Source organism: Schistocerca cancellata, chromosome 3 (assembly GCF_023864275.1).
Source record: "Schistocerca cancellata isolate TAMUIC-IGC-003103 chromosome 3, iqSchCanc2.1, whole genome shotgun sequence".
Taxonomy (NCBI): domain Eukaryota; kingdom Metazoa; phylum Arthropoda; class Insecta; order Orthoptera; family Acrididae; genus Schistocerca; species Schistocerca cancellata.
The window spans coordinates 797,110,425-797,131,324 of record NC_064628.1 but is presented as its reverse complement, the minus strand read 5'-3'; the positions used below and the strand labels follow the sequence as shown (position 1 = coordinate 797,131,324).

At 44.7% G+C, this 20,900-nt stretch overlaps 1 protein-coding gene across 1 annotated transcript in view; it reads left to right on the top strand.

Annotated features, from left to right (window-relative positions):
• Positions 1-4,993, top strand: part of LOC126176579 (proton channel OtopLc-like) — a 141,746-nt gene extending 136,753 nt beyond the window's left edge. The window contains exon 12 of the mRNA XM_049923741.1: positions 4,515-4,993. Within this exon, the coding sequence (XP_049779698.1) occupies positions 4,515-4,993 (479 nt within the window). The remainder of the gene's footprint in view (positions 1-4,514) is intronic.
• The last annotated feature ends 15,907 nt before the right edge of the window (positions 4,994-20,900 follow it).

Below are 20,900 nucleotides of genomic sequence, written 5' to 3'. Positions count from 1 at the left end.
TAATCTGTAATTTTTATTTCTACGACAATGATTTTATATCAGGTGGTCTGCCACATGTGTCTTTATATCCATATGATTTATACATGTTAAGCTACATTCAGATCCAATGATGGCACCTTTAATGTGTTGAAACCGGTCATCCAGTAAACGGTATTTAAGCGATCTTGGCTTTCGAATTATTTCTACAACAGAGTGATCCTCCCACAACACACTATGTTTTCACTGCAAAGTACTCTTACGGATTTATGAACAGCACTTCAGGATTCATAGTGTCCATTCCTTCTAGCACTACTCCAGACATTAGTCGAGTCCATGCCACGTCGTGGTGCGGCACTTCTGCGTGCTTGCGGTGGCCCTTCACGATATTAGGCAGGTGTACCAGTTTTTTTGGCTCTTCAGTCTATAAACGTAGTTGTCTGCTTCGTACGAGATTTCTTGTCTCAGCTATATTGTATTAATTTCATTTTCTTTACCATTCTTACGAGCTGTGACAGGAATCTTTCGTTTATCTGTAAATTTCTTAAAACTGATGACGCGTGTGGGGACAAAAACGTGCCCAAACACCAGTTTCTGTAGAATTAATTACAAATAGATCCGTGGTCAAGGGTTAGGGTCTCTGACTAGTACTCAAAAAGTCATCGGTCTCGGGCGATGGCGGTCGAGGACACACTGTGTAAGTAGTCACCCTAGTTTTGCCAACGGCCTAGTCAAAGAGGGCGCAGATTCAGGGCACTCTCTTGCCCTTGAGATAAGAATCTACTCCAGAAAGGTGGAAGAATCAGCAATGAAAAATTGGATGAGGCAATGGAAACCACTACATTAAAGAGCCAACAAAATAAAATCAGTTCACTACACATTAGCTGTTCAACATGTGATCAAGTGTCCATTTTGTAATTATACATCCACAACAAAGATAAAATTTGATTTCTGATATTATGATACGACAAGAAATGAATCACTTATTGCTGTTAGTCTCCGTAACCAAGGTTGATAATCCACGTGTTTGCAGTTGGTGCTCAGCTTGGAGGTAGGTCAGTTCGAATCCTGGTGTTGGATGAAACTTTTACTGCCAGCATTTGGTCGCCAAGAGGAAAAAAAGTGGTGGTGTAAAGTTGATGATCACTAGTCTTTGCAGCAGTGTGTTGAATTAAATTGCAAACCTCTGCACAATGTACCCTGAAGTGGGAGCATGTGGCACTGTTAATGATGAGCTCTCCATCAGATGGGGACGTTAAGCTCTCCAGCTGCCTTGGTGCTATTCAAGTTGGCCGTGTGGTTCTAGGCGCTACAGTCTGGAACCGAGCGACCGCTACGGTCGCAGGTTCGAATCCTGCCTCGGGCATGGATGTGTGTGATGTCCTTAGGTTAGTTAGGTTTAATTAGTTCTAAGTTCTAGGCGACTGATGACCTCAGAAGTTAAGTCGCATAGTGCTCAGAGCCATTTGAACCATTTATTTGCTATTCAAGAAAAGCAGGCTATGTGCCAGTATAGAGTTTCATGCTCCCTCTTTTCTCATAATTGTCGCACAATGCGTATAAAACTACACTATACACATATCCATTATATTCACTCTACAAACACATGAAAGAGACAACTCCCACAATCCACAAGGAAAGGTGCCGTTGTCCACAGAGAAAAGCATCCTTTCCCACAGGCAGCTGAACCCATCCTGTGGGTTACTCTAGTCGGAAATGTCATACAGGATATACAGATTTATCCACACATAGGTATCCACTTCTAAGACCTTCATATCACTGAAAATTCTCTGTATGAAAAGTATTACATAACATTTCATTTCACAATGATTATGCGGTATCTGTCTGTAACTATATATGCTCTGGCTACAACATGTGTGCATGCAAGCAAACAAACATTGTCAGTCTAACAGTCTATCTATACCTACATACTGGGTGATCAAAAAGTCAGTATAAATTTGAAAAGTTAATAAACCACGGAATAATGTAGATAGAGAGGTAAAAATTAACACACATGCTAGGAATGACATGGGGTTTTATTAGAACAAAAAAAAAGGTTCACAAAATGCCCAACACATGGCACTGGACAGCAAATAACTCCTACCGTGACAGGTGAGAGGTACGCCGATATGTTACAGAATCGCATCATCCCCAGTCTGGCTCATAAACACCTGCTGGCACGTACGATGTTTATGCAGGATGGCGCTCCACCCCACATTGCTAGACGTGTGAAAGATCTCTTGCGCGCATCGTTTGGTGATGATCGTGTGATCAGCCGCCACTTTCGTCATGCTTGGCCTCCCAGGTCCTCAGACCTCAGTCCGTGCTATTATTGGCTTTGGGGTTACCTGAAGTCTCAAGTGTATCATGAATGACCAACATCTCTAGGGATGCTGAAAGACAACATCCGACGCCAATGCCTCGCCGTAACTCCGGACATGCTTTACAGTGCTGTTAACAACATTACTCCTCGACTACAGCTAATGTTGAGGAATGATGGTGGACATATTGAGCATTTCCTGTAAAGAACATCCATCTTTTCTTTGTCTTACTTTGTTATGCTAATTATTGCTATTCTGATCAGATGAAGCGCCATCTGTTGGACACTTTTTGAAATTTTGTATTTTTTTTTTTTTTGGTTCTAATAAAACCCCATGTCATTCCAAGCATGTGTTTCAATTTGTACCTCTCCCTCTACATTATTCCGTGATTTATTCAGTTTTCAAATTTATACCGACTTTTTGATCACATAAGTATGAGCTGGTTGTATGGTGGTAGCTAAAGTCCCACATATTCAGTTTAAAAGAAGCATGTATAAAATTGTACTCTCTTAAGTTCTACCTAGAGTAGAATGAAACACTATTTTTTTAAATTTTGATTTTTCGTCTCTGGAGAAAATATCAGTACACATTGAATTAAAATACATACAGACTTCAATCAAATTTTTTTAATATTCCTCGTCAAAAGCAGGCAAGGAAATGTTACTTTAAACCACAAGTTTTAGACAACCTACTATATACACTCCTGGAAATGGAAAAAAGAACACATTGACACCGGTGTGTCAGACCCACCATACTTGCTCCGGACACTGCGAGAAGGCTGTACAAGCAATGATCACACGCACGGCACAGCGGACACACCAGGAACCGCGGTGTTGGCCGTCGAATGGCGCTAGCTGCGCAGCATTTGTGCACCGCCGCCGTCAGTGTCAGCCAGTTTGCCGTGGCATACGGAGCTCCATCGCAGTCTTTAACACTGGTAGCATGCCGCGACAGCGTGGACGTGAACCGTATGTGCAGTTGACGGACTTTGAGCGAGGGCGTATAGTGGGCATGCGGGAGGCCGGGTGGACGTACCGCCGAATTGCTCAACACGTGGGGCGTGAGGTCTCCACAGTACATCGATGTTGTCGCCAGTGGTCGGCGGAAGGTGCACGTGCCCGTCGACCTGGGACCGGACCGCAGCGACGCACGGATGCACGCCAACACCGTAGGATCCTACGCAGTGCCGTAGGGGACCGCACCGCCACTTCCCAGCAAATTAGGGACACTGTTGCTCCTGGGGTATCGGCGAGGACCATTCGCAACCGTCTCCATGAAGCTGGGCTACGGTCCCGCACACCGTTAGGCCGTCTTCCGCTCACGCCCCAACATCGTGCAGCCCGCCTCCAGTGGTGTCGCGACAGGCGTGAATGGAGGGACGAATGGAGACGTGTCGTCTTCAGCGATGAGAGTCGCTTCTGCCTTGGTGCCAATGATGGTCGTATGCGTGTTTGGCGCCATGCAGGTGAGCGCCACAATCAGGACTGCATACGACCGAGGCACACAGGGCCAACACCCGGCATCATGGTGTGGGGAGCGATCTCCTACACTGGCCGTACACCACTGGTGATCGTCGAGAGGACACTGAATAGTGCACGGTACATCCAAACCGTCATCGAACCCATCGTTCTACCATTCCTAGACCGGCAAGGGAACTTGCTGTTCCAACAGGACAATGCACGTCCGCATGTATCCCGTGCCACCCAACGTGCTCTAGAAGGTGTAAGTCAACTACCCTGGCCAGCAAGATCTCCGGATCTGTCCCCCATTGAGCATGTTTGGGACTGGATGAAGCGTCGTCTCACGCGGTCTGCACGTCCAGCACGAACGCTGGTCCAGCTGAGGCGCCAGGTGGAAATGGCATGGCAAGCCGTTCCACAGGACTACATCCAGCATCTCTACGATCGTCTCCATGGGAGAATAGCAGCCTGCGTTGCTGCGAAAGGTGGATATACACTGTACTAGTGCCGACATTGTGCATGCTCTGTTGCCTGTGTCTATGTGCCTGTGGTTCTGTCAGTGTGATTATGTGATGTATCTGACCCCAGGAATGTGTCAATAAAGTTTCCCCTTCCTGGGACAATGAATTCACGGTGTTCTTATTTCAATTTCCAGGAGTGTACATTCTAAGCTTTTGAGCTTATGTCCTTCGGTCACTATAATGGTCTTGTTGAATTAATTCTCTGGCCAAATCGTATACAAGCTTTTGGTGATGAGAACCCCTTGCCGTAGGTCACCACGGTGGCTCGGGCCTGGGACTGGACAACACGCTGCTGCTGATCGCGCAGTCAGGCATGTTCCTGTACTGCACCTTCTCGGTGGTGGGCTGCGCATTCGAGTCGTCGCCGCTGCGACTGGCCACAGAGGTGGCCGGGCTGTTCCAGACGGTTCTGCAGACGGTGTGCGTGCTGGACGGTTCCAGGCGGCGTTGCCGCTCCGGCGACCAGGCGCGCCGCAAGCCGGGCCGCGAGCTGCTCACCTTCCTGCTGGTGGCCAACGCCGCCATGTGGCTCGTCAACGTGCTGCACAAGGGCCACGCCGAGTTCCGGCCGCAGCACCTCTCCTTCTTCGGCATCTGGGCATGGGCCATCATCACGCACGTCTCCATGCCTCTCGCTATCTTCTACAGGTTCCACTCCACCATCTGCATCTTCGAGGTCTGGAAGTCCGCCTACAAGGTCAAGCACGTCTCGTAGCGCAGCCGCCCTCCTCGGGGGTTTCAGGCAAACCGGGACTACATCCAGCAAGACGTACTACAGTGAAGATCTCCGAGCACCTAGTGTAGAACTCGCTGACGAGACACTCCAAGACTTATATCGGGACTTCTGTGCCACAGCGATGCCTTTTTCGGAAGTTCTTATCAGATTAAAAAAGTATGTGATAGACTGGGACGCTAAACCAGAAACACTGCCTTTCGCAGGCCATACCAACGGAGCTACCACGACCTGGAAGACAAGGAGTAAAGCTGTGGAGATGGCTCATGAGTTGAGCCCGTGTATCTCAATCAATTGGAACACTGCCCCTGAAAGGCAAGGTTCTGGTTGGAGTCCTGGTCTGCAATAAAGTTTTAATCTACCAGACATTTACAAAATAGCACACATTCCACTACAGAGTGAAAGATACATTCTGGTAACAAGTCTTAGACTGTGGCTAAGCCAATTCTCCCTTCTTCTAGAAGTGCTGGTCCTGTAAGATATGCTGCAGAGATTCTGTGATGTTTAGAAAGTATGAGAGAACTAATGGCGGAAATACGGCTCTGAGGGCACGTCATGCTTGGATACCTCAATAGGTAGGAACAGTTGCCCACTAGAAGCAAGATTCCAGGTACGACACCTGGTCTGGCGCTCTTCTAGCGCCACTTCCAGGCACCAGTTCTAGGATCTTACCTCTCAGTATCTGGGGAACATAAGTAAGTCATTCATCTAAATATTAAACAAAGAAATGGAATCGTTGGCCCAGTTCAGTAGTGGAAGCACCTCACCTGTTACTTGTGCCCACAAACAGAAATAACCACTTTCTGCTATATTAGACGGCTTTCTGGTATTAAATGTGGCTACTACCGTCCATACAAATGCCACACCAACAGACAATATTTATTTATAAAAGCAGATGTATCACGAATACTTTGTATAGAAATATACAGATTATTATTTTCGTTTGTCTAATACCATTAGCACTTTCCGCTAAATATCGAGGAGAAAGACAGAAAATAGAAATTTTATGTCAGTTCATAATGCATGTTCAGCAGTTATTGGAAAAAACACCAAGTTTGTCATTGCTTCTCAGTAAACTATATTGCCTAAATTCTGAACAATAACAACCAATATAGCGTAAATCCTTTTAACTATCGAACTCGTCTGAAATTTTCAGAAGTTTTTTACATCTTTGAAAGTATTTCGTACTTATTGCATTATTTAAAAGTGTGTATAATATCTTTCTGGTCGAAGGTTAAACAGATGCCATGCTGTTCATGTAACTGATTTGAATCACCATGAAGGCTAACTGAGAACAGGACATTTAACACTTTGTCATTCTGTTGCAATCCTTTACTTGGAAGTGAAATAATCATAAAAGACGATTACATTTTATTATATTGTTCTCATTATTATTATTAATGTCATTGACTATATCACAGATTTGTAAATGTCAACGTACTACTCAGGAATGAAGTAAACTCTGAAATAGAAATCAGTTAGAGAAAATGGGTTGTTTTTAGAAACTGAGAAGGATAAAAATAAAGCCAGCGATACGTTAATTCTTCCAGATGAAAGCATAACTACTGTGTGCTATGTTGCGCACAAAAGTGCTAGTTTTTAAGCAAACACAACCGCATGAACACGAAGTAATATTGATTAATTACATTGGCTTTGAATCATTAACAATTGTTTCACAATCCGTTCGGTTTACAAAGCCCATATCTTGAGAATTATTCCCATTCGTACGTTTACAAATGAACGATTATACGCATTGTGCTGTCACAGTGGGTTACATGAGGAAGCTAGGATACCAGCCACCAGCAGTACCGATCACTCTCTATGTGAGTTTTCTTATAGCAGTTACATAAACCTATATTTTATAATACAGCGGAAAAAGAAGATGAATGGATTTCCTGTCCTGTGTCAAAGTTCTCTACGTCTCTATGATCAGAAATGTGGACGATCTCTTTCATTGGCTCTATGGGACGATAAAACACCTTCAGATGGAATATTATTAATACATTGTTACAGTAATTTTGAAAATCCAGGTTAACATTCAGTATTTGAGTCTAACGATTTGATGTTTCTCATTAACGAATAAGATCTCCTGAAACCATGTATCTAAATAAGATATTCTTTATGTCTTATCGAATGCGTTTATTACATATTCACATTACTAACATTCACACAATGTTACAAAACAAAATTTTTGTGGATGTGTTTTTCTCAAAGCGCGGAAGAAAGATTTTTGCTGCGCACTTTCGACAGTTTTCACCAAGTCACGATTGTTATAAGTTCTATTAATTTCTATTCAGTATTCCATATTAGAATGCTAGTTTAAGATTTATTATGCAGATTTTTCAGTAACATTTATATTAGGTTATTATTTTTTATGTATGTAAATGTAATATTAAGGGATTGCACCAGTATTATAAGAACAAACTGCTCTTGTAATTGCACAAAGACTGATTGTTACTCATTTGTGCAAGTTACTAAGCGTACCTGATACTTCGTTTATAGCTAAATACTTGATTCGTGTTAAAATTTCAATAAATTATAAACATAGTCAAAATAAACATGTTTTGCCAAACTATTTGTCTCAGTTTGAATTTACGTGTCTTATCAACAGTTGGATGAGCGACAAAATCCCAGGTTTGTATCTGAAATTGTATTTTTGTATTTGCTATAAACAGTTTGAAATATTTCTAAACGTACATGATGACGACACAATTTTTAACATAGATGATAGAATTAGCCATTCAACATTTCTTGAAAGTTGCATCTCATTCTGAAATGTTCATATTAGTAAATAATTCATTGTAATTGAATATAAAATCGTATGGCACTCTGCTTGATGACATTAAACGGGCCTGTATCTGGTTTCTGTAATATAAGAAATTTGTGGTAAGGCCTTATGAGACGAAACTGCTTACACACTACTTAATGTAACAAACTACCCTACGCTAAGGACTACACAGACACATCCATGCCCGAAGGAGGACTCGAACCTCCGACGGGGGGAACCGCGCGGACCGTGACATGGCGCCCAAGACCGCGAGGCTGGTTTCTGTGTTCTTTGGCTGCTATCACGATTCTGGCTGTGACTGTTTCCAAAAATATTGTAGAAGTTATAAACAATTTACATGCTTTTATTATGCTCACACTGTAATAAAAAATAAGTACGTAGCCGCTACTCTTGCCACAGTGGATACAAAACTTGTATTCTCTGAAAACGCTATACTACCAATAACTGGAGATGCCACGTCTCTTCTGTCAAATTCCACTTAATGCAACATGTTTCCAGTCTGAACGCCCAATTCATTTAGATGTCTGGCAGCTATTTCATCTCCTCACAACTGGCTAATACGATCCACTCGATACACAGCCACTCACACACACAAATCTACAACAAAGAATAAAATAAAACATGTAACAGATTAAATACACAAAGTATTATAGTTGCTGTAGAAATGATTGCTGTCGGTCATCAGTAACATGCAAAGCTTGATGTGTGGCTGAGTATGCCGTGCATTGACTGATAACGAGTAACATAGCGATGTTCAGATCAGTTATAATAAAGAAGTAACAAGTATTGTGTGTACTAGTGGCATCCGATGATCTAAACCCAAACTGGGCGTAGATTAATCGCAATATGTACCTGAATGCAGTGAAAGTTGAAAAAAATTCAACTAACTTGTCAACCAAACGAAATGTTTTTTATGCATCTTAACGTGTTCTACTTTTAATAATGCTCACCTGAGAAGTTCAGTACAATCTACAATCTCATCTCATGCTCTCTCAAAACGTATTGGAACATATAATGCTCATATTATCGAGATACGAAGAAAACGTATGATTTACATAATACCCAACACATCAGGTAAACACCGATAATATTATCTGATTTTCAAGTTTTCACTGCGAGAGAGAATTATATGCTACTAATGCATTTGACATTCGGGCTGACACTATTACTTAATTCTTAAAATAAACGCTGTCTAGGCTCTACAGTCTGGTACCGCTCATGTGATACCTAACATCACCTCTTCACCGGCCGTGCGGTTCTAGGCGTTGCAGTCCGGAACCGCGGGACTGCTACGGTCGCAGGTGCGAATCCTGCCTCGGGCATGGACGTGTGTGATGTCTTTAGGTTAATTATGTTTAAGCAGTTCTAAGTTCTAGGGGACTGATGACCTCAGAAGTTAAGTCCCATAGTGCTCTGTCTATGGAATTTGTCGTAATTTATCCGTCATTGGGATAATTATTCTGTTATAATAAATCTGATATAAACAAAGATGGGAGCCGGTTTTGAAGATTTATTCGCTTGTCGAACGTGTGTCTCCGCTACTGTGAAGGTGTGGATACGACGCTTTGCTGTTCTCAGAGATTGCTAATCCGCTGCAACATGGCGGTGGCAATCTTGATAATTACTATAATAATGGCCAAACCTGCCATCAAATTTACGGTTGCTTCGTCCCATCGTTTAGCGCCAGAACTTGGGAAAAAGTAAACTTTAACGGTTTTTAAGAGTATATGGTGCTGGATGTTGTCGGCTTAGAAAATGATGCACCGATACCACAGCTTAATTATCTATTAAGATATCTAATCGCTGGATAATTATTCCATTCAAAATAAGAGAGCGGAAGTTTGGCATTCACACATCTAAACATAGATTTAGGTTATTTCAAAGAAGCACTGCCTACCGAAGGCGCGGTCTCCGAACTATATATATCGAATGCCTGACACTCGTGGCAGCAAATATGGATACTGTTTATAGTGGTGACTAGAGCGGCGACCAAAGACGAACATTTACTGAGTTAACATTAATTACAAAGGGAATTAGTAATTTCACTCACTTTACTCGACAGAACAATATTTGTCGATAACTCTGTTTCGGAAACGGTCGCTTGTAGGGTTTAGTCTCTGTATGTAGGGGAATGTTCGAGAAGCGTCGTCAGCTGTGACCAGTGACATGGGAAATACGCGACGAACGCCGTACGCAATATGGCAAATATGACATGATGTTATTAGCGATACTTTCAAGCTGGCTAAGTTACAGATCAGCCTGTCACCACAACCAGATTTTTGTTATTATCGCATTCGTCGGTTTCGCCAACTCACAACCAACTTCCAGTTTAACCAAGATCTCGGACAAATCTACAGATCACTCTGTGACCACAACAAGGTTTTATTTCTATCAAAGTCCTTAATTGGGGTAGGACGTCAAACGGGCCGACTTGTAGCAGGAGAGGCATCTCAGGACATTTTAATTTCCAGTGTCTATAATTTTACAAATAAATTCATAAAACTTTGTCAGCGTCACCAGGAAGGATTCAGGAATCACACCCATTGCAGTGGCAGTTCGAAAACATAACGAAATATTTTTTTTACGTGCGAAATTTCATCATTTTTTCACTTACTAATGGCAGCATTTGTTGCTATAGGTACACTTTTCTTCATAAGTTAAAGAGATTCTTCGATGAATTTTGCACAGCATACAAACCTTACTTACAAGTGTATAAAACTCTAGAATTTATTTAATTTATGAAAAAACGAATGAGCTGTTATATTTTAAACTTCATGTTTAGAAAAAAACACCATTTTCTAGTCAGTTACCTCAATTTTTACCACAGTTTTTAATAGATTTTTAAAATTCTAGAGTTTCATACACCTTTGAGTATGGTTTGTATGCTGTGCAAAATTCATCGAATAATCTCTCTTACTTATGAAGAAAAGTGTACCTATATCAACAAATGCTGCCATTAGTAAGTGAAAAAAATGATGAAATTTCACATACCAAAAAAATTTATTTTGTTATGTTTTAGAACTTCCACTGGTGTGAGTGTAAATTCTGAATCCCTCCTGGTCATGCTCACAAAGTTTAATGAATTTATTTGTAAAAGTATAGACAGTGGAAATTAAAATGTCGTCTGATGCCTCTCCTGCTCCAAATCGGCCCGTTTGACGCCCTACCCCCCCTTAAAGCATTATCGAGGGCCATATTATAATTGTCGAGTCAAATCAAAACATCGGAAAACGCAAGGCATCCAACGCTTTTACGGCAACGACGACGAAACGGGTGGGTTGCTGGTCAACAGGAAGAAAGCAAGCGAACGCTGGCGGAACCACTTTGAAAGAATTTCTACCGAGGAACTTCCCCATCCACCAAAACCAACGCAGTCAGTTTTTGAAGTTAAGGAAATTAAAATCCCTAAGTTGAGGCTTCTGTGAAGCAAATGACTGGATCCGAAGTCAGAGATCTACCGAACTGTCATCCGTGCTGTTGCTCTCTACGGCACCGAACATTGGCCAGCTACAGAACAGGTAGGATGACGATTGGCGGTCAATGGGACTAAGATGCTTAGATAGACAGGTGGCATCACTCGATAGCACCATGTCTCAAATGCCACTGTCAGGGAACGTTTCGGGGCGCACCGATCCAGGAGAAAATGCGAGAAAGCCGCCTGCGATGGTTTGGGCATGTGCTACGTGCAAAGACAATGGCAGCATACAAAGTGGAAATCTTGGGAAAGAGAGCCAAGGGACGACCTAGGCAACAATGGGCCGACACTCTGCACAACGACCTGAAAGCTGTAAATCTTCATCCAGACATGGCCCTCGATCGAACAAAATGGAGACAGCGAATCCACTCAGCGGGCCCTACCGCCAGACGGCACAAACGCTAAACAAAAAGAGGAAGAATTTATAATTGTTGAACGATGTGTTTTTTCTTATCGATGCCCTTTTATGACTTCTCTCGTAGTGTCACTGAAACGGCTCCTTCCTCACGAAGTTTCATACAGCTGTCTGACAAATCACACAATTTCTGAAATCGTCAACTGGCATTAGTCCACATTCCCAACAGCAATCCAAACAAAATTGCAGACTTCACAATCAGAGAATTAAGTTTCGCCAGGTAAGAGTATCGGGACTCGAGACTACAGTAGCTTCATTCATTCTTCTTCACAACGTTAAACGTTACACGATGTTCCTTCGTCAACGCACTAATCACTTCCCATATTTCATGCCACGATAGCCATGTATTCAGCGTATTTCGTCGTTCGATATGTATCTTCGGAGCCAGCGTGCTCGATAGGCAGTTCTTGGAAATTACCCGGTTTTTTACTAAGTAAATTATAGTTCGGTGCTCGGAATAAGTTTAGTAACATCTCCAGCCTCTAGTAACGCGAAACAACGAAGTTAACAGTTGCTAACTCGTCTTTAATACCACGAAAACGCATCTCGGTTGGCTACTTAGCGTAAATCACGATGAGATAGTATTCTCCTAGCTGATTTTTGTTTCCACAATCTAAAACAACCCTTCTTTTCACTGAGTAACAATTTTTTTTTTTATATTTGTAACACAATGACTACACCTCGTCTTACACAACACAGTCCAGCCTTGTACCAACTCGCTCATCAACTTCACACAGACATCGTTTTTCTCTGCTACGCAGAAATATGTAATCAAAATACAAAGGTACATCACGGATAATAATACAACAAAAAATAATACTGTTGTGGATTAGCAAAACAGCCAATCCACTATGTCAGGAAGCCGAAAGGCACGCGTTTAAGCTCACGCAGGCTGGCGTGAGGTCTGGAACAGGTCAAGTAATTGAGACTAGCAAATAAAGTACGTATCTGCTGGAATACTTAACTTTAATCCATGATTGGTGAACATCGCTCTTGACGGTACATGTTTTACAGCATCAATAGTAACTGGTAATGGCGCCTTGCTAGGTCGTAGCAAATGACGTAGCTGAAGGCTATGCTAACTATCGTCTCGGCAAATTAGAGCGTATTTTGTCAGTGATCCATCGCTAGGAAAGTCGGCTGTACAACTGGGGCGAGTGCTAGGAAGACACTCCAGACCTGCCGTGTGGCGGCGCTCGGTCTGCAATCACTGATAGTGGCGACACGCGGGTCCGACGTATGCTAACGGACCGCGGCCGATTTAAAGGCTACCACCAAGCAAGTGTGGTGTCTGGCGGTGACACCGCAAATAATAACTATTTACATAAGACCTTCTGGTTAAATGTTAGTACACATTAATCATAAAATAGTTGAAGATATTTTTTGAAAACAAGATAAAGTTCTGTGTTGGTCCTTACGAATTATCGATTTAGTGCAGCACTGTCACAATAAAACGATAATAATAATGTCGTATGACTAGGGCCTCCCGTCGGGTAGACCGTACGCCGGGTGCAAGTCTTTCGATTTGACGCCACTTCGGCAACTTGCGCGTGGTTGGGGATGAAATGATAATGGTTAGGACAACACAACACCCAGTCCCTGAGCGGAGAAAAATCTTCGACCCAGCCGGGGCGGACGTCGGAAGACACGCGATTCAGTTCGTGGTTGGCCCATTAACTCGTTTTTTTTTTTATTATTACAGAGGGCAGCCAACCCTCTGACCGAACACGCTGAGTTACCGTGCCGGCTATCCACTCAGCCACCGGGGCGGACAATATAACGATAACGAAGGTGAAAGTAAGTTCGTCTCAACATAATAGCAGTTACATAGTAGTGACTTACATACAGGCGTGGTCAGCAACGTGAGTACCGATGAACTACATTACACTGAGGTGACAAAAGTCATGGGTTGGTGATAAGAACATATACAGACAACGGTAGTATCGCATACATAAGATGTGAACGGGAAGTGCTTTGCCGGGGCTGTCATTTTGTACTCAGGTGATTCGTGTGAAATTATTTCCGATGTGATTTTGGCCTCACAACAGGAATTAACAGACTTCGAACGCGAAAAGGTAGTTGGAGCTAGATGCATGGGACATTCCATGTCGGATGTCGTTAGAGAATTCAATATTTCGAGATCCACAGTCTCAAGAGTGTGCCGAGAATGCCGAATTTCAGGCATTACCTCTCACTACGGACAACGCAGCAGCCGCCGGCCTTCACGTAACGAACGATAGCAGCGACGTTTGCGTAGAGTTGTCAGTGCTAACAGATAAGCAACACTGCGTGAAACAACTCCAGATATCAATGTGGGACGTATGACGAACGTATGCGTTAGGTCAGTGCGGCGACATTGGGCATTAATGGATTGTGGCAGCAGACGATCGCAATGAGTTTCTTTGCTAACTCGTGACTCGTGAACATATCTGTTGGACCCGAGACGACTGTAAAACCGCCACATGGTCGTATGGGACCCAATTTCTCTTGATAAGAGCTGATGGTAGGTTTCGAGTGTGGAGCAGAGCCCACAAAGCCTTAGGTCCAACTGGTCAACAAGGCACTGTACAAACTGGTAGTGCCTCCATAATGATATGAATTGTGTTTACATGGAATGCGCAGGATCCTGGCTATGTTTGGCTACTTGAAGACCATTTTCAGCCATTCATAGACCCCATGTTGCCAAATAAAGACGAAATTTTTGTGAATGACAGTGCGCAATGTCACTGGGCCACAGTTGTTCGCTTTTAAGAACATTCTGAACAATTCGGGCAAATGCTTTGGTCACTCGGATCGGCCGACATGAATATCATCGAACATTTATGGGATATAATGTGGAGATCAGTTAGTATGACATAATCCTACACTGGCAACACTTTCGCAATTATGGGCGGCTAAAGGGGCAGCATGTTTCAATATTTCTGCAGGGGACTTACAACGATTTGTTGAATCAATGTCTCGTCGAGTTGCTGCACTGCGCCGGGCAAACGGAGGTCTGACACGATATTAGACAATATGTCATGGTTTTGCCACCTCAGTGTATAACCACAGCTCAGCAACCATGCCGATTGTCTCTGCCTGATGAAGAGCAAAAATTTTGGTCTCGACCTACCTAGCTGCGTTGCTTTAGATTAAACTGGCGGAAACTACATGTACTAAGACTGACGACTTTACATATCTTAAGAATTCTTATGATTTCCTTTGAATGTGAACTCAGACTCGTTGCCGAGACGGAGACAGGAATTTAGATAAAAAAATACATTAACTGAACAAGTATTATGTTGCAAAAAATAAGACCTGAGTTTTAAACCTACTGCTAATTTTTCGTATATAGTCTGATAGATAAACTGTTAAGTTGTTTAAAGATGGTAAAAAAGAACATATACAATCAGTGACCAAGCAGCTCGTTAGAATGAAACTGCAATGAAAAGACAACTCTTAGCTGCTTACAGGCGTTGACATACGTCAACGGGGACAGATGAAAATGTGTGCCCCGAGCGGTACTCGAACACGGGATCTCCTGCTTATATGGCAGACGCTCTACCCAGCTGAGCCACACAGAGGACAGTGCGACTGCCGGGACATATCTCTGACACGCCTCCCGCGAAATCCACATTCTCAACGTAGTGTACCGCACTACATTCGTAGTGCCCCCGCCCATCATACTCGCGGCGCGTTGCCGATTCCCGTAAGAGTTTGGGCACTTTTCGTGCATCCGCACAGAAGAAGAAGATAGTCAAGTGGCCGGTGAGCCTTAACTATATATACACTCCGGGAAATTGAAATAAGAACACCGTGAATTCATTGTCCCTGGAAGGGGAAACTTTATTGACACATTCCTGGGGTCAGATACATCACATGATCACACTGACAGAACCACAGGCACATAGACACAGGCAACAGAGCATGCACAATGTCGGCACTAGTACAGTGTATATCCATCTTTCGCAGCAATGCAGGCTGCTATTCTCCCATGGAGACGATCGTAGAGATGCTGGATGGAGTCCTCTGGAACGGCTTGCCATGCCATTTCCACCTGGCGCCTCAGTTGGACCAGCGTTCGTGCTGGACGTGCAGACCGCGTGAGACGACGCTTCATCCAGTCCCAAACATGCTCAATGGGGGACAGATCCGGAGATCTTGCTGGCCAGGGTAGTTGACTTACACCTTCTAGAGAACGTTGGGTGGCACGGGATACATGCGGACGTGCATTGTCCTGTTGGAACAGCAAGTTCCCTTGCCGGTCTAGGAATGGTAGAACGATGGGTTCGATGACGGTTTGGATGTACCGTGCACTATTCAGTGTCCCCTCGACGATCACCAGTGGTGTACGGCCAGTGTAGGAGATCGCTCCCCACACCATGATGCCGGGTGTTGGCCCTGTGTGCCTCGGTCGTATGCAGTCCTGATTGTGGCGCTCACCTGCACGGCGCCAAACACGCATACGACCATCATTGGCACCAAGGCAGAAGCGACTCTCATCGCTGAAGACGACACGTCTCCATTCGTCCCTCCATTCACGCCTGTCGCGACACCACTGGAGGCGGGCTGCACGATGTTGGGGCGTGAGCGGAAGATGGCCTAACGGTGTGCGGGACCGTAGCCCAGCTTCATGGAGACGGTTGCGAATGGTCCTCGCCGATACCCCAGGAGCAACAGTGTCCCTAATTTGCTGGGAAGTGGCGGTGCGGTCCCCTACGGCACTGCGTAGGATCCTACGGTCTTGGCGTGCATCCGTGCGTCGCTGCGGTCCGGTCCCAGGTCGACGGGCACGTGCACCTTCCGCCGACCACTGGCGACAACATCGATATACTGTGGAGACCTCACGCCCCACGTGTTGAGCAATTCGGCGTTACGTCCACCCGGCCTCCCGCATGCCCACTATACGCCCTCGCTCAAAGTCCGTCAACTGCACATACGGTTCACGTCCACGCTGTCGCGGCATGCTACCAGTGTTAAAGACTGCGATGGAGCTCCGTATGCCACGGCAAACTGGCTGACACTGACGGCGGCGGTGCACAAATGCTGCGCAGCTAGCGCCATTCGACGGCCAACACCGCGGTTCCTGGTGTGTCCGCTGTGCCGTGCGTGTGATCATTGCTTGTACAGCCCTCTCGCAGTGTCCGGAGCAAGTATGGTGGGTCTGACACACCGGTGTCAATGTGTTCTTTTTTCCATTACCAGGAGTGTAGATAAACTGTTAAGTTGTTTAAAGATGGTAAAAAAGAACATATACAATCAGTGACCAAGCAGCTCGTTAGAATGAAATTGCAATGAAAAGACAACTCTTAGCTGCTTACAGGCGTTGACGTACGTCAACGGGGACAGATTAAAATGTGTGCCCCGACCGGTACTCGAACACGGGATCTCCTGCTTATATGGCTGACGCTCTACCCAACTGAGCCACAGAGGACACAGAGGACAGTGCGACTGCCGGGACATATCTCTGACACGCCTCCCGCGAAATCCATATTCTCAACGTATTGTACCGCACTACATTCATAGTGCCCCCGCCCATTATACTCAACACTCGCGGCGCGTTGCCGATTCCCGTAAGAGTTCGGGCACTTTTCGTGCATCCGCACGGAAGAAGAAGATGGTCAAGTGGCCGGTGAGCCTTAACTATATATATACTAGGATGGTATCTGTTCTTTCGGACATGTCCGACAATACGTTGAGAATGTGGGTGTCGCGGGGGGCGTGTCAGAGAGAAGTACCTGCAGTCGCACTATCCTCTGTGTCCTCGATGGCTCAGATCGACAGAGCGTCTGCCATGTAAGCAGGAGATCCCGGGTTGGAGTCCCGGTCGAAGCACCTATTTTCATCTGTCCCCGTTGACGTATGTCAATGCCTGTAAGCAGCTAAGAGTTGTCTTTTCATTGTATTGTTTAAAGATACTGTCTTCCTTTCCTCCGAAGATAATAATGGCAGAGATATACTTACAAGTCTGGACCTCCGAAATGAAAAGCAGAAGGGTGTTTACTAACACATGCAGCACTGGTATGTCGCAGAAAGTGCTTCACAAGTCCCTGTAGTTGGTGTCGCGAACGATGGCGGTCGAGTTTAGGCCTATTCTGCACACCTACGTCACGCATTCTGCGAAACGCGCTAACCGCCATTGTTTGTAGACTATAGTCGGATATTATTTACTAAAATAACGAGAATCCATTACCGTGAAAGTTGGCACTGTCATTTTGGTGACGAAGAAAGCACCTTCAAAAAGTGACTCAGTGTAATACCGAAAACAGAAAACAATAAATGCTTAGCGCAACTGAGAAAAGGGGAAAAATCTATGAGACTTCTTTGTACCCAGTCGTAGCACCGGATGCTAGATTATTCAAGGCACATAAATGCTTCTCAGTAACATACACGTCCATTATAATTATCCGGGCTGTTATGCCGTGGTCGGTTGATGAAAGCTGTGGTGATTCCCAACGTTTCGTCTCCGACTGCGGGAGACATCTTCAAGGGGGTCCGTAGCTTGATGGAAGGTCCAACACACACACTGGCTCGCTACTGACTGCCGCTAAATTCCGTGTCCGCGCGCCCCCGCGCTGCGGCGTGACGTCACGTGTTTTGAAAACGTCAGTGCAATTGGCCGCTGTCCGTCGCCGTCGATCGCCGTTGCCATCACCCAGTAGTGGACGAGTGGTACACATCTTCTTTAACACCGGCATCCATATACCGTTTAATTTGACGCCCTCCTCCTTTCGGTTGAAATTATTTGGGTGTATAGCGATTTCGATCGCCTCCCTGTAGAGCCTTTCGTAATATCCGCTCGTGGCCGCTAGTACTTGCGTCTCCTCGAAACGAATATTGTGGTTCCCTGGCTGGAAAGCATGCTCTGCAACAGCTGATCGTTCCGTTTCTCCTCTTCTACAGTTTCCCTTGTGCTCTTCCAAACGTTTAGAAACAGTTCTTTTAGTGGTACCCACATAAACATCACCACAGCTGCATGGGATCCTATACACTCCAGATTTTTCCAATGGTTTGCGAGCGTCCTTGGCAGGCCTAAGGTATTCCTGTATCTTCCTGGTGGGCTTGTAAATTACGGTAATATTCCGCTTCGTCAAGATCCTCCCTATTCTTTCCGTTACATTTTTCACAAACGGCAGGAAAACCTTAGATTTTGCAGTAGCCTGTACGTCAGTATGATTTCTGCGTGGCTGCCTCAACGCATGTTTTATTTCGGCGGACGAATATCCGTTCTTCGTTAGTGCATTGTGGAGATGTTCCATCTCAGCGTCGAGCAACTCAGGTTCACAAATATTTCTAGCTCTGTCCGCTAACGTCTTGATAACACCCCGCTTCTGTTGTGGGTGGTGGATCGAATCCCGGTGCAAATAACGGTCCGTGTGCGTGGGTTTGCGGTACACTGAGTGACCCAAACTACCATTTTCGTTTCTAAACACAAGCACATCGAGGAAATGTAGTTTGCCGTCTGCCTCTTCCTCCATTGTAAACTGAATTCTTGAGTTTATACTGTTCAGATGTTCGTGGAACCGGCTTAGTTCCTCCCTACCATGTCTCCACAACACAAACGTGTCATCCACGTATCGGAACCATGCATTTGGTTTCTTGCTGGCAGTACCTAAGGCCTGTTCTTCGAATTTCTCCATAAAGAAGTTAGCAATTACGGGACTTAGGGGGCTTCCCATAGCCACGCCATCCGTTTGCTCATAAAACTGTTCATTCCACTTGAAGTATGTGGTCGTCAAACAACACTTAAACAGCTCTAAAATATCGGCAGGAAAAATTCGATCCAGCTGTTCCAATACATCATTAAGTGGAACCATGGTAAACAGCGATACCACATCGAAGCTGACCAATATGTCATCCGGCTGGACCACTATGCCATTCAATCTGCTAATGAAATGTGTCGAATTCTTTATCTAAGAGTCCGAACGGCCCACATGTGGTTTTAACAGCGTAGTCAAAAACTTGGCTAACGAGTAGGTGGGCGAACCAATGGCACTTAGTATCGGTCTTAACGGAACATTTTCTTTATGAATTTTGGGCAATCCATAAAGCCTCGGTGGTAGCGCAACCGAATTGCAGAGACCTTTCTGTACACTCTCTTCAATGGAGGACTTTTTTATTAACCGCGACACAGTTCTGAGAACGTTGTTAGTGGGGTCCTTATTCAGCTTCCTATATGCTTGCGGATCCAGTAGATCCGTAATTTTTCTCTGATAGTCGGCCACATCCATAACCACCGTTGCGCTTCCTTTGTCAGCTGGGAGAACTTCTTTATACTAAGGTCCATTGGTTCGCCCACCTACTCGTTAGCCAAGTTTTTGACTACGCTGTTAAAACCACATGTGGGCCGTTCGGACTCTTATATAAAGAATTCGACACATTTCATTAGCAGATTGAATGGCATAGTGGTCCAGCCGGATGACATATTGGTCAGCTTCGATGTGGTATCGCTGTTTACCATGGTTCCACTTAATGATGTATTGGAACAGCTGGATCGAATTTTTCCTGCCGATATTTTAGAGCTGTTTAAGTGTTGTTTGACGACCACATACTTCAAGTGGAATGAACAGTTTTATGAGCAAACGGATGGCGTGGCTATGGGAAGCCCCCTAAGTCCCGTAATTGCTAACTTCTTTATGGAGAAATTCGAAGAACAGGCCTTAGGTACTGCCAGCAAGAAACCAAATGCATGGTTCCGATACGTGGATGACACGTTTGTGTTGTGGAGACATGGTAGGGAGGAACTAAGCCGGTTCCACGAACATCTGAACAGTATAAACTCAAGAATTCAGTTTACAATGGAGGAGGAGGCAGACGGCAAACTACATTTCCTCGATGTGCTTGTGTTTAGAAACGCAAATGGTAGTTTGGGTCACTCAGTGTACCGCAAACCCACGCACACGGACCGTTATTTGCACCGGGATTCGAACCACCACCCACAACAGAAGCGGGGTGTTATCAAGACGTTAGCGGACAGAGCTAGAAATATTTGTGAACCTGAGTTGCTCGACGCTGAGATGGAACATCTCCACAATGCACTAACGAAGAACGGATATTCGTCCGCCGAAATAAAACGTGCGTTGAGGCAGCCACGCAGAAATCATACTGACGTACAGGCTACTGCAAAATCTAAGGTTTTCCTGCCGTTTGTGAAAAATGTAACGGAAAGAATAGGGAGGATCTGGACGAAGCGGAATATTACCGTAATTTACAAGCCCACCAGGAAGATACA